Source organism: Balaenoptera musculus, chromosome 4, assembly GCF_009873245.2.
Source record: "Balaenoptera musculus isolate JJ_BM4_2016_0621 chromosome 4, mBalMus1.pri.v3, whole genome shotgun sequence".
In the NCBI taxonomy this organism is placed as follows: Eukaryota; Metazoa; Chordata; class Mammalia; order Artiodactyla; family Balaenopteridae; genus Balaenoptera; species Balaenoptera musculus.
Window position 1 is genome coordinate 86,208,302 of NC_045788.1, and position 14,278 is coordinate 86,222,579.

General features: G+C 41.7%; 1 protein-coding gene across 1 annotated transcript in view; it reads right to left on the bottom strand.

The window, feature by feature from the left end:
• Nucleotides 1-1,166: 1,166 nt before the first annotated feature.
• The window catches only part of TMPRSS7 (transmembrane serine protease 7), a 37,339-nt gene continuing 24,227 nt past the window's right edge, over nt 1,167-14,278 (bottom strand). The window contains 8 exon segments of the mRNA XM_036849685.1: nt 1,167-1,363; nt 2,147-2,283; nt 3,807-4,075; nt 6,431-6,602; nt 7,902-8,018; nt 8,818-8,928; nt 11,028-11,135; nt 13,171-13,307. Coding sequence (XP_036705580.1) covers nt 1,193-1,363; nt 2,147-2,283; nt 3,807-4,075; nt 6,431-6,602; nt 7,902-8,018; nt 8,818-8,928; nt 11,028-11,135; nt 13,171-13,307 — 1,222 coding nt within the window. The 3' untranslated portion in view covers nt 1,167-1,192.

A 14,278-nucleotide genomic window follows, 5' to 3' on the forward strand; every position in this document is an offset into this window, starting at 1 on the left:
TCAGGGAAATCATATCCAGGTTTCAGTCTTACTATCTGATCTGGGTTATGACACCTTTTACTCTCTCTTCTTTTGCTGTTACATTAAGTTTTTCCGAGGTCCTATGAAATCCAGTTTCATTATTTTGGACCCTACTTAAAAATAGCATTGCTATTACTTTCTTTGACTTTGTCCCAGGGAAAAAAATAATATCATTCTTCTCCTTTCTGCTGTTTTTACCTACTTGGTGATATTGTTAAGTACGGCCTCTATTAATGAAAAGATTATTCTGAGATTATGTGTGAAACACTCTAAATCAAAACAAATCAGTAACTATGATGTATTGAGCATGTACTATAGGTTTACAACTATGCTAGGTATTACACAGCTCTGATAATAAAAGAAAGTCTTGGCCATTGGAGTTTTATAAAGGGATCAGAAGTCAGATGATAATATTCTGAAAATTTTCACTTTCCAAAAATTCCTTTGTCTTTCAACTGCTGACAAGCATTGCCACAATTTTCATAAATCCCCTGTAAGTGCTTTCAATCCAACTACCACAATGCTTCATTCTATCGTTTTAGTGAAGATTACTAATTAGTAATTGACAAATAAGTTTTGTTAGTTGTTTGATGGTTTCTCTGTACACAATATTACCATGTTACAGCTGAAGAAAAGTCCTGTGATATGGTTAGACAAATTGGATTGGAAAATAACAATATAGGTACTTCCTCTGTCAATAACTGAGTTTAGTTTTATTTGCATTTGTGAAGGAGTCATTTTTATGCATTTAATTTCATTAGAACACTGAAGATCTGGCATGGTTTTTTTAATGGAACTTATTTCAATAAATCAGTTTTGCCTGGATCCTTATAAATATCTGCCCTTGAATAAGAACATAAAGTAAGGTATGGATTCTTGAGCATCTCACCCACTTTTTGTCTTATTTTAGAGGTTTGGTTCATGACATTACTTTAGTTTTCTTCCATTCCTGAATCAATGGCCCTTTGATGCTTAAGAATGAATACAGCTCTATCCTTGAGGCAGTTTTTCAGGGAATAAAATACATATTAATCTTTCTGTCTTTCAATACCAAATATATGCAATCTGAGAGTTCCAGCAGAAAAAAATTATCTCATTTTACTGATAATTACTGCATTCTTTTTTAAAGAATCTATCACATAAAACACAGTCAAAAATCAAACTTGCACAATTACAAAAGAGAAGGGACATATTTATGAATCCAGGGAACAAAGTTTGACACCCTTGTGTAAACACCAGGAAAGTTTGGTCTTCCACATCCATGTCCCCAGCTAACAATGCCAGTCAAAATCCATTTTCCATCACTTTTTCTTCGACAGGACAAAGGTCCACCCGAATCTCCCTACACAAGAAGATAATGTAAGTAAAAAGCACATTTGTCCCATGATCATCAATTTTGCATTAAGGTGTCTAATGAATTGTGAGCAAACTCCTACTCTGACAGGCTCTTGCTTGGCTAACTACTATGCAGTTTGGGGAAGTAACAAGAAATAATGTGATACTTCTAATGTCATTTTAGAATTATTTTTCCTATAATCCAAAAGGTGGATTCATCATAAGAAACTAGATTCTTTAGGCCAAGAGTGACATTAGAAGATTCTTGCAGAGGAAACAATTCTCACATACCTCCAAAAAAATAACAAACCTCAATAGTAATAATAATGACAATAATAATAATAGCTAACATTTATTTAGTGCTGGTATGTGCTAAGCACTGTTTTGGGTCATTTAATCCTTACAATAACCTTTTGAGGCATGGTTGTCTTGGAAGGTAGGTTGACTTCTACCTCTGGGCCATGCATATAGGTAGTGATCCTAAAACACTGCGTGTGTGCGTTCTGCTTTGTTTTTTAGTTTTTGGTTATAAGAAAATCGTGGCAGAATGATAAATGCTGACTTCATTCCCTAATTGTTGGAGGAAACTACATGGCGACCAGAAAATGAGTTTTACAGATCCAATTACTATTTAATCACCTTTCCCTGATCTCAGACAATTGGATTATAATTAATATATGAATGAAGGTAGGCCCCTGCCCGAGTTATTGCCCAGTGTTGTATAGATTAAACATGAAAGCATTTATGGAAAGTACAACATGTTAGGCAAGGGGAACGTAGGATGACTTACCCTGCAAGCATCTTTCTTGCCTGACATGACACCCGCACAGAGCATCCTCGAAGTGACAATCCCATAGGTGGAAACACAGAGGGTTTGGTCAATGAGCTCTACCTCTGCTTGCTGCAAAACAGGGGAGCCTTTATTGTCTGGAAAACACATAGAAGTAGAAATCACAGTAATGATTACATTTACTTTATTAGACAATTTACTCATTTTCTCCTTTTACCCTCATAACAATTTTTTTAGGTAAATTCTATTATGATAACCATTTTTCTGATGAAGAAATGGAGGCTTAGGAGGATAAAGGATTTAACCAGTGGCACACGAAGAGCGAGTAACAGAGCAGGATTCAGACCCAAGGTCTGACTCGACCATCTGAGCTACTGTGCCATACTCCTTCACCAAGTACCTCCTGCCTTCAGGACTGTGAATCAGTAACAGTTATTACCAATATTCACTGGTCAGGAAGGCCCCTTAAGTGGAGCATTATAACTGACATATGGGAGTATCCTAGGAACCATAAAAACATAACACTGTGGATATAGCCCTTTCACTTCCTTTTCTAACCTCTGTGGCTAAGATGATTCAGAAAAATAAACACTCACACACTCATGCTTGTAAAAAAAATGTCCCATGATATGGTGGTTGAATAGACTCTTTCCTCTTGTGATATATGATGATGTAATTAAAGTCCTGAGCACAGACCTGATAGGTTATAGGTGTTCGAGCAGTGATCTGCCTTCCCTCAGCAGGGCCAAACAGGTGGTGAATTTCATGATTTCAATAACTAAATGTAGGCAGTTGGCACTGGAGAAGCTGCCCATAGTGAATCTTTAGAGAGTGTCAAAGCAAGGCCAAGATAAGGTTCAAGACTTACAGAAAATGTATCTGTCCTAAGCCCTTGGAAATGACTGCAAGGGAATCCAAGATGACTGGGAGATCAAGGGAAAGCATTAGCTCTAACCTTTGGATTAAAACTTTGGATTCTTCTCCTTACTGTGTATTTAGAATCCTAGGCCATAAAAACCTTGGCAGGACAGATGTAGGGACTTCCCTACCATAAAGTCTGACCTTTGTGCACATGAAAAAAGATGCCCCCTCTGGGTGGAAGAATTGTAAAAAGGCATCCCCTCTGCGTGGATCAATTCTAGGCTGATTTAACCTCCTATGCCTGAATCTGCAGTCTGGGAAGCTAAGGGCAGGCTGGATTTCAGCCCTCACTCTCATTCACTTGGCCACTTAGTTGCCCTTGTGAAGGACATACTCTCATCATCCTCCAGATAACTGTCTATGAGTTGACACAGTAAGGTGTGTGTGTGTGTGTGTGTGTGACAGAGTATCCTTCTCTTCTTTATGAAAATGAGTCAATTTTTTTGGATGAAAGGGAACTAGCAAACCCCTCTGAGTTTGCAAAGGGCCCATACTATCTATCTAGTCCTGCCTTGCTCAGAGACCTTCCCTTAAGAAGTGGGTCCTGCTTCTTTTGGGGTCAAGGGGAAAGCATCATAAAACAAGAATTATAATACTCTCCTCCATTCCACCTCTCAGAGTTTTTAGAAGGCTCAATGAGATCATATACAAAAACCCTCTCCATGAACCCTAAAGCACTACATCAACACGAGTTACTATGATCTGGAGGGGAGGGCATGGCATTCACTGACACACACACCTGCTTCGTGCCTTCGCCCCCAGCCGGTCACCCAGCACTTCTCTCCACCGCGCACTTTCTGGCCAGCAGGAGGAATGCATATCGGCTGAATGAGCTGTTTCAGGGTCTCAGGCCAGGCGACACTGAGCTGTAGCAAGGCAATATCATAGTCAAAGGTCTGGCTGTTATAGTATTCGTGGACCACAATTCTTCTCACTGGGGAGACGAACTTGGCATTCCCCTGCACGTACATGCCAAGGTGAGCAGTCCATGGTGTGGGGTCGGAGAGTCTGGTACAAAAGGAATGAAGCACGGAGTCAGAGGCCTGAAGAACCAGACACGGTTTGGAAAAGAGCACTCCACAGGGGGAGGAGGGCTGCAGGAAGGGGGGTCTGACTTTCAGTCCCTATCCTGGTCGTTGCCTCTGTCCATGGGCATGGCAAGAAGCACAACTTCTCTGAGCCTCCCTTGTCTCCTTAGTAAAACCAAAGATGAAGTAAGGTAGAGCAGGGCTGGTGAATGATAGCTAAGTTCCAGAAAATTTCCTCAACGACACTCTAAGGACATGCTGGCAATTTTCTTGCCACCAGTATTTCAGGAATCACACACAGGTCAAGATTGTTAGTGACTGCAATTCATTTGTTACCTTCTCCCTATTCATGCTGACAGTGGTATTCGATGGAGACAGAGACGGGGCCAGTAAGACAGTGGTCTGGGGATCCTTTTACCAAATTCAAATGATATGAATACCAAAATAGATTAGAAATCAAAGTATTCCAAGCAGGAATGTAAGGAAATTCCTTCTTGAAAACTACCAGAAGCCTTAAAGATCACTGCTCTAACTGTTCAAACTTGACTATTCACAGGGTCCCACTCCCTATGAGCCCTTCCAGAATTCTAATCCTGACCCCAGTAGCCTGGCATGAAGTCATCGAGGGTCTTGTAACCTCCACCTGAGGTTTCTGTCTCCATGGGTGCAGCAGCCTTGCTCTGGTGGGGTGAAGAGAATGTGGAAGCCTTGGAAGAAAAATCAAGACGGATCCCAAAGAGTGTGGCCCTTTATCTGCTTAGCTGACATCTCACAGGCAGCACTGGGGACCCAGGGGAGTATTGAGGGTCACGTATTACTTGGAACAGTTTCTTAGGATAAAAGACTAATGGTGGAACAGAAGTGTAGCCATTTTAGTCATTAACATGAATCCTGTAATTTCCAGGAGAAACAAATACTCTAATTGTATAAATTCATTGAAATACTCCACTTTAAAAAATTCTGAATGAGAAATGAATGGCATATTTTTGTACCTAAGATCCAATAGATTCCAAATAAGGTTACTTTTTAGTGAAGTTGTTTTCTGAGCTTTCCTTTCACCCTTAGCTGGGAGAGTGTCTGCCCCATAATAATTCCATTGGTAAAGGCAGACAGAGCCCTTCGGACGACACGCCTAATGGACTTTTTCATGATCCCCCCATGATATTGTGATTTATAATAAGAAATATATACTTGGTTTTCCTTCCATTTCTGGCACAGAGCTCCTAAAACCCTTGGAATTTCCTAAGTGATGAGAGGGACAAATGTGTCTTTTGTTATGTTAATGAGGTTACTTTGGGACTGCAACTCAGGCTGGGGGCTGGTCACCAGGAGAACCAACTATGTGATTGGAGGGTTAGAACTTTCAGTTCCACTCCCGACCTCCAGGGAGGAATGAGGGGCTAGAGGTTGAATCCACGGCCAATGACCAATGATTTAATTAATCACGCCTCTGTAAGGAAGCTTCCATAAAATTCCAAAAGGACGGGGTTTGGAGAGCTTCCATGTTGGTGAACGCGTGGAGATTCGGAGAGAATGATGCACACCAGGAAGGCATGGAAAATTCTGTACCATTTCTCATACCTCGCCCTATGCATGCCTTCCATCAGACTGTTCCTGAGTTACATCTTACTATAATCAACTAGTAAGCCAGCAAGTAAAATGTTTCTCTGAGTTCTGTGAGCTGCTCTAGCAAATTAATAAAATCCAAGGAGGGGGTCATTAGAACCTCCACTCTATAACCGGTCAGTCAGAAGCTCAGGTGGCAACCTAGGCTTTGGATTGGCATCTGAATTAGGGGGAGAGGGGTAGTTTTGTAGGACTGAGCCCCTAAACTGTTTAATCTGAGTGTCTTTCTGGGTAGACAAAGTCAGAATTGAGTTGAATTGTAGGACACCCAGCTAATGTCAGAGAATTACTTGGGACTGTGGGAATCCTCCCCACCTCTACACTGGAAATTGGATGCAGAATCGCTACCCTCACGCTCTAAACAGGGATTCCTGTACTCCAGTGATCCTTTAATACCCGTTCTCCACACATTCCCATACTCCATAGTCTTCACACGTTCCCACAGAATTCCTTCTGACTTGAAAGCCCTATCCTATTTGCTCAGTCTGGTAAAAGCCTATTCATTCTTGATATTCCTTTGTGTTCTTCTCTTTATATCAATAATACCTAAAAAGAATGTTCGGCATACAATTGATGTCACAAAAACAAAACAAAATAAAAAACCACCAATTGAATTGATTGAATGTGTCCAACAGGGAGCTTCTTCCCACAACGTGGGGGCAGGTGTATGGTCTGTGGTCACTTCAGGGTAAGAATTGCGATGCCCTACCTGTTTCCATGGAAACAGTGGGCGGCCGAGAGAAGCCACTCCCTGGAGATGACTGAGGCTCCACAGTAGGCAGATCCAACAAAGTGGAGGCTGACTTGCCATGGCCAACCCCCTTCCTGGGTGTCGGTGCCCCCGATGATGCGGTGGAGGGTGGAGGGACTCCTGCTGCAGCCTTTAGGAGAGGAAGGGTCACATGAGTTAAAGGCAGACTTGGAAGAAAAACTGGAAATCCAGTCAAGTTTTGAGCTGGGTTGGGAACTGACTAACCAGATAAGCAATTTGAAATCCCCTGCTTATCTAGAGAGGCGAGATGGGGGTCTGTCTGAAACCAGCACCAACAAACCACTACCTCCCTCCTGAAAATAGGCCTTGACACAGAGTCTCTGTACAATAACACACATGAGGGGAGGAGGGGACCTATTAGTAACAGCTGTACTGATAAGAACAGGAGCCGTGGAGTTCAGGTTGTTAGGTAGAGAAAAAAGATTAGTTCCAAATGCAACAGAATTGAGAGTGTCCTTGAAGTTGTGCTGATTTGGGAGAGAATTTGTAAGTCCCAAACAAATGAAAACCTAGTTGGACTTACCTGGTGGCACAGTGATTAAGAATCTGCCTGCCAATGCAGGGGAAATGGGTTCGAGCCCTGGTCCGGGAGGATCCCACATGCCGTGGAGCAACTAAGCCCGTGTGCCGCAACTACTGAGCCTGTGCTCTAGAGCCCGCGAGCCACAACTACTGAGCCTGCATGCTGCAACTACTGAAGCCCACGCGCCTAGAGCCCATGCTCTGCAACAAGAGAAGCCACCGCAATGAGAAGCCCACACACCGCAACGAAGAGTAGCCCCCGTTAGCCACAACCAGAGGAAGCCCGTGCACAGCAACAAAGACCCAATGCAGCCAAAAGTAAAATAATTAATTAATTAATTAAAAAAAAAAAAAACCTAGTTAAGAAAAACTAGTTATCAGAGCAATTATTTTCCAGTGTAAATAGTATTGATAAGGATATATAATTAACATGTTGGCGCATGGCCAATTAGAAACCACACAACTAATAATAACATATGGTAGATTACTGTTCTCAGGTCATAGCTAAGGAACGAACCAGCACTTGACATTGATCACAACATAAGGCATAATTAACAAAGTCATCCATGGCATTCCAGTACCTATTTCCTTTCTCATAGATTTTTTATTTAAGAGCTTATGCCTTGATTAGAGTTATTAGAAAGGGAAAGTTCTCAGTATAAACATCTAGTGCATGAATGCTTATTATCAAGAAAGAAGACAGAATCCACTCTAGAGTTTTTAATTCTGAGAAACCATTTCAGATTCAGTTCACCAATGTTTACTATTCTTCCCTGGCCTGTGGTAACTTCTGCCTGGGGCATTACACCAAGAAGGGACTAAAAATGAAAAACAGGTCAAGTGAGGAGCAAATACAAAGGATCAGAAGGAACACGTTTCCACTCACTGCAGCCTTCCTCATCACTTCCATCGGGACAGTCCACAGGGCCATCACATTTTGCATTTTGTTTCCTAATGCAAATATCATTGCCACACCTAAAAGTTCTGTTGTTGCACGGAATACCTAAAAATGAGCAAAGAAGAAAGAATTTTTCCTACTCAGAGACAGATTTGAGTGAATGACACTGAATTCCGTCCACAAAGGATGGCTTAGCCACAGGATCGGTATTTGCTGCTCTGGGAAACATGGCAGAGGGAAATGAAGCAACCCCACACTGCCCCGTCCCTGCATCTCAGCAGAGCCACTGAAAGGAAGGCAGGCAGGTGCACTGGTTGAGAATCAACCCAATAGTCTCTCCTTTCTTCCACTGTAGGGGAGATGCCAAGCAGTTGGCCATATCAGTGGCTTAAGCCATGACTTCTTTGCCATTACTTTGCCTTGTTCTCCAAGAAAATTTTTGAGCAAAAATCAACACCATACTCAGTCCTTTCATACCATTGGGGGTGGGGGGGAATGGACAGATTTTGTGAATTACTGCACATTTGTTCACAACTCTGGCAGTGTGTGTTTTTGCAGGGGCTAGAATAGACCATACCCTATCACAGTATCTGGCAAATCTCTCTATATCCGATCCTCAGTTTCCTTGAGTCGTGAACAGCATTAAAAGCAAGTCAGCAAGGAAAATCTTCCAGACTTCACACACACACACACACACACACACACACACACACACACACACTTCACCCCAGTTAGAGTGACCAACTCTTCCGCTTTGTCTGGGCCCAGGAGGATTCCCGGGACCTGGGATTTTCCGTGGGGAAACTGGGACAAGTCGATTGCCCTAACCCAAGAGAGAGATTTTGATTTGGGCTTAGAAGAGTCTGATTAGAAGAACAGCAAAGTGCAGAGGGCTCCTCCTCACTTTGAGTGCAATTCTGCTCATCCCGGCCGTCCTCACAGTCGCTGAAGCCGTCGCAGACCAGAGGGCCGTGCTGCCTGAAGGAGCTGGAGTTGCAGGCAGGTTTAAGAGTCACTGGAAGGAGAACAGGTAGAAAGCTCGTGAGCCTGAGACATCAGTGGGACTCCCTGATGACCAGCAGTGCCCCTCAAAATGTGCAAATGGTTAAGATGACTTAAACAAAACAAAACATGTGTTTTCTCAAAACTGACACCTCCATGAGGAAAAGCAGATGTTTAAATTTTGGTGTAATTCTTAGCACTTTGAGTTTGTCAGATATGACTTTTGCTTGTGGAGAAATACATTAAACTCTGGTGGTTTGTTTCTTTAATTACAACTAAATGCATCATAAGATTTTAAGGAAAATAAAAATCATAAACTGTTATCTAAATTGAACTTGTCTACCTTCCTAAACAAAGTGGAGTGTCCTGAGATTGGGGATTTTGTTTTACTCATCTCTGTTCTTCAGGCGCCTGATCAAATAGTAGGTGCTCACTAAAAGTTTGTTGACTAGATTAACGAATGTGAGATCTTAAAGAACAACAGACTTGTAGTCTATTGGTAAGGAAAACTCTCTTTAAAATTATTTTACCCTGAGACATTCATTCCCTGAACTAGGAATACCAGTGTAAATCTGTTACAATTTTTCTTCTTTGGAATATTTTCGGGAATTGCATTTAGACCAGTGACAGGCACAATATAGTAGCAAGCACTCTTAGAAGGTATAATTCCTTAGACATTTCTGGTTTTTTGAAAAGTTATCATTTTTGTTATCTGCTCCTGTTTTTTCAGAGGTATGTCTTGTGAGGAGCAGGCGGAGGACGTTGCTGCCCTGAAATAGTCCATTTATTTACTCTGAGAGTATCTAGTACCCAGTCAACTCCTAGAGAATAGCTCCCAACATGGCATGATGAGAGATGATAATTACTAAAAAACAGTCCTTGTTACGAAGTAACAATAATCACTTTCATTTGGAGCATAATAGTAGGGAATAATAATAACATAAAAAACAAAAGCAACCTCAATCACTATATAATGGTATTTATTTTCTTAAGAAATAGAAGACCCTATAGATTTAAATTGTTAATGAAGCCTAAGTTAAGAGGGTTTTATTTTGTTTTGTCAATTAAAAAAAAAAAAGGTGTAGAGTTACAGGTTATTTTTTTATGAACATAATTTTTCAGTTAGTTATATTAACTTTAATATTTCTCCAAAATATGAAAAAGATTAAATAGCTTCATCATTGCAATTGTATTGGAATTAAACTCTGGATCTTTAGGAGAAAGTGTTGCCAGGGGTGTCATATGGTCTGGTGAACTATTCTCCCCATATTGCTCCCTGAAACTGGAGATAGATTCAGGAATGATGTGCAAATAGTAATGAAAAACCAATACAGAGACTCTCTGCCCAAAATAAGAATATCCAATACCCCACCACTTAGTTATTACCAATGTGATGTTGATGCAAACTATACAGGTAAAAAAGAAAAAAATCAATTCTTTTATTCTCAACACCTGTGCTCCATAAATGAGCATGCTGAAAGTGTTTACTTCTCTGCAGATTCTGAACTTCTTTCTACAGGAAAGATCCGTGCTTTAAAACAGGATTATGTTTAAGATTGTGGTTGATTGACTTACTAACCATAGATCCTCATTCTCTATGATAGTATTATGCATCCCCACCCTTGCCATGGCCCCAAAGTGTGCAGAATAAACTTCCCTGCCCCTTGACTATGGCCTCAGCTATTTGACTGATGGAATATGACACAAGTGATGGTGTGCCAGCTCCAAGCCCAGGACTTAAGGGGAACCTTATATTTTTGGTCACCCCTCCTTTGCTTCTACCACTGCCAGGGCCAGGCCACTAGCTCAACAAGGAAAAGAACCACGAGGAGTAGAACCAACCCCGACCTGAGAAGAACCAAGCTCAGGAGGATCCACAGCTTAAAAGCAGTGCCACCCAGCTGAGCCCAGCCTAGACTGGTCATACCTGAGACAACACACAGATGAATGATCCAGAACAAATGACTGTCGTAAGCCACTGAGTTTGGGGGCTAGTTTATTACGTGGCAATAGATAACAGCTACAAAGACCCAGGATATGCATCGGCAGTAACAGTGATCCTGACAAGCTATTTATTCCTAAGAAAGTCATAGTAGAAGCTTAAATACCCACCACAGAAGAGTTCATCACTTTCATCAGAGCAGTCATTTACTCCATCACAGCGCTGGGCCTGAGGGACACATAAACCGGAGGAGCATCTAAAAGATCCAACAGGACAGGCTAGAGACAATAAGACATAGGAAATCTGTGTGGGTCCCTAAAAGTCACCAGACCACATTAACAAAGAGATGTGAACTGTTAAGTGGCTGAGTGGCAACATAGCGGTAGTAATTATACAATTTCTCCATCAAAGCGAAGCTATAGCTGGTAATTGAAAGGCCAAAAAGGAGTATTGAAGAGAGCAAAGAAATCAAACTAATCCACCAGAAGCTCTGAGTCGACATATACAAATTCCTACACCTCCATCCTCGACTCAGCAACCTGGCTTTATCACAGACTTGAAGAAAGAGAAAGCTGGAAGATGCCTTTGAGTCCAGTATGCTCAGTGTGCGGTCTTAGAATCTCTGGGGAATTTAAATGGCCTTCTGGTGTTTCTGAATCCCCTATGACCAGATGCATCATTCTGAGGGTCTGTGCCTTTAATTACATTTTCAAGGGATCTCTATGGCAAAATGTATTAGTAACCACTGATCTTAGAAGTTGGACCTAGAGAGATTAATGACTGGTCTCAAAACTCAGGACTCCTAGGGCACTTCAACCAGGCTACTCATCAAAGATCCATTCCCTGGAATGGAATCTTTAATCCTGGGCTTATAGCTAAACATGATAGTACTAATAAATCCTTTCTCTCTGCCGTGGTCTGAATATTTGTGTTCCCCAGCCCCCAAATTCATATGTTGAAATCCTAATGCCCAGGGTGATGGTAGGGGGAAGTGGGGCCTTCAGGAGGTGATAAGTGACGGAGGCAGAGCCGTCATGAACGGGATGAGTGACGGCCTTCATAAAAGAGGCCACACAGAGCGCTCTCACCCCTTCTGCCATGCGAGGGTACAACGAGAAATCTGAGACCAGAAGACGGCCTTCACTCGACCATGCCGGCACCCTGATCTTGGACTTCCAGACTCTAGAACTGTGAGAAATAAATTTCTGTTCCTTATAAGCTACCTAGCCTGTGCTTCGTGCAAAAGAATGGGGAGGGTGCATGGTCAGGTCAAGCACTAACTCAACAGCACACGATGGAGAGCATGAGCTCCTAGGAAATATTCACGGTTTGAAATAAGAGTTAAAAATAAGTAGCTTACTAGTTACCCGTATCATTGATGGGAATTGTAATATTCTGATATTCAGAAGTGTAATATTCTGAATCCAGAAGCAGGTATATGAGCATTGGCAAAGAAGGAAGGGTCTAACTGAGCTTTCTCTCAGGACTTAACCTCATGGATTCCTAAGTGGTTAACTCTTACTTTCTGCCTTTTAAAATGGGTTGAGACCCAATCACTGTTTCTCCAAGCACAGAGTGGCATCCCAGTGGCAGGAGAAGTGACTGTAGGTGGAATACAGATGAAAGCCTCCTATTTGAATTGTCATATATTTTAATTTCTACTACAAAAAAATGCAGTTAGATTATTAAACCTCAGAGACTACTGTTTAAGACAAAAAAAAAAAAAAAAATGGGTTGAGAATTTCCTGGGTCAGTATCTACTCTCTCCAGTACTGATGACTTCCCTCAGACATTGCCTTTTCTGCTGACCGCTTCCTGGCCACTGTTCCAGCAGTTCTCAGTGTGAAGTTCAACACTCTGTAGGCTGATATTTGGACTCTCCTTGAAAGACCAATCCTTCTATGCATCAGAAGCCACAGTGAGTTGCAACTGCCGCCCTCCAATCCATCAAATGTTGGCGTAAACCTCATATTTACAAAAAATTATGGCCAGCAAGAAGAACAATGAATCAAGAAATTGTCCTATATTTCAGGAATAATGTAAGAAACTATTTTTCAATTGTAACAAACAACGATATTATTTCTTCTATAATTTAAACTTCAGCATAATAAATACATAACTGTATGTAATATTTATCATATATTTTGTTCCTACTATATAGTTATTTAAATATTATTATAAAAGTATACTCGTCAATAGCAGAAATAAAGAAGCAGTTTTCATTCCTTAAATTCTCAGCGTTTAGAGTCATAAAGTGTTAGCCTCTGTTTAACCCTTCATTGCGGTTTTCTACGGGGCTGATCCCCGGCTTACGTTGACTGATGTTGTAACTGCCATATTCCACCAAAAGCGGCTTGTCCGAAAGCCTTGAACTGCACTGAAGCTGAACATGAACCAAGGAGTTAGGCACTCGGAAAATCGTCTGGTGATCCATGTAGGAGCCGCAGTACCTGAGGAGTAAGGGTAGGGGGACACAGAGCATGAGGGCCTGTCAACTGCATTCCTGTCTCCTGTCAACAGCGAATTCACTGATACTTTGGTCATTTGAGCTTCATAAACGGAGATGCTTATGGTACAGCTGATGGTAGTTATCCATCCTATGCTAAGTGATTGTCATTGAGTCACTTCTGTCCCCTTGATTTTCTCCTCTGCTAAAGAAAATAGCAGTACTACCAACTATCTGTTACCTGTTGCTTTCCTCACCAGTACTTATAATTAGAAGAAATATGGGTTTAATTCTCTTAGTCCTCTCTCTTCTTTGAACATAAATAACTGCCTAACAAAAAAAGAATTGCCTACTCTGGACACAAGTGGAGGCCTGTCTTGTGGGTTGGCTGAAATTCTCAAAGGGAAACAATAGACACTAGGCTTGAAGGGGGATGTCCTCCACTGGAATCTGTGAATGCCCATCACTCCAGGTCCCCAAAGCATTTGGGAACCACACATGTTCCATGGATCAGATGCTGGCATTCAGTGTGAAGAACACAGGGGTAACCTAACATTTTACAGTTCAAATCATTCACGTATATTTCAGGACGAATCTTTTGCAATTGGCTGAAGTTCAGGAGCTGATGGGCGGATAGACCAGCTCCTGGGATACGAGGAAGAGACAGCAGCTGCAGGTGGCCACCTGGCTAAGCGGAAGCCAGCATCTGAGAGGTGCCTGAAAGCCTAGTCAAGCTCTTGGGGCCAGAGTCTACTCTAGTTGGTCATCTTGGGATCAGAAGCCTGCATTCCAAAATCATGATGATTGTTATCTGTATCTCATAGTTTTTATTGGAATTCTCCATTAGTATTTACTAGAGTTTTCTTGCAAAGATTAGCCTCACTTCGACATTAAAGAGGAGTCAAGAGGAAAGGGGTCTTTGAAACCATGCTTGGGCTGGAGTTTACAGGGGGACAGTATGTAATGGGGCATAGT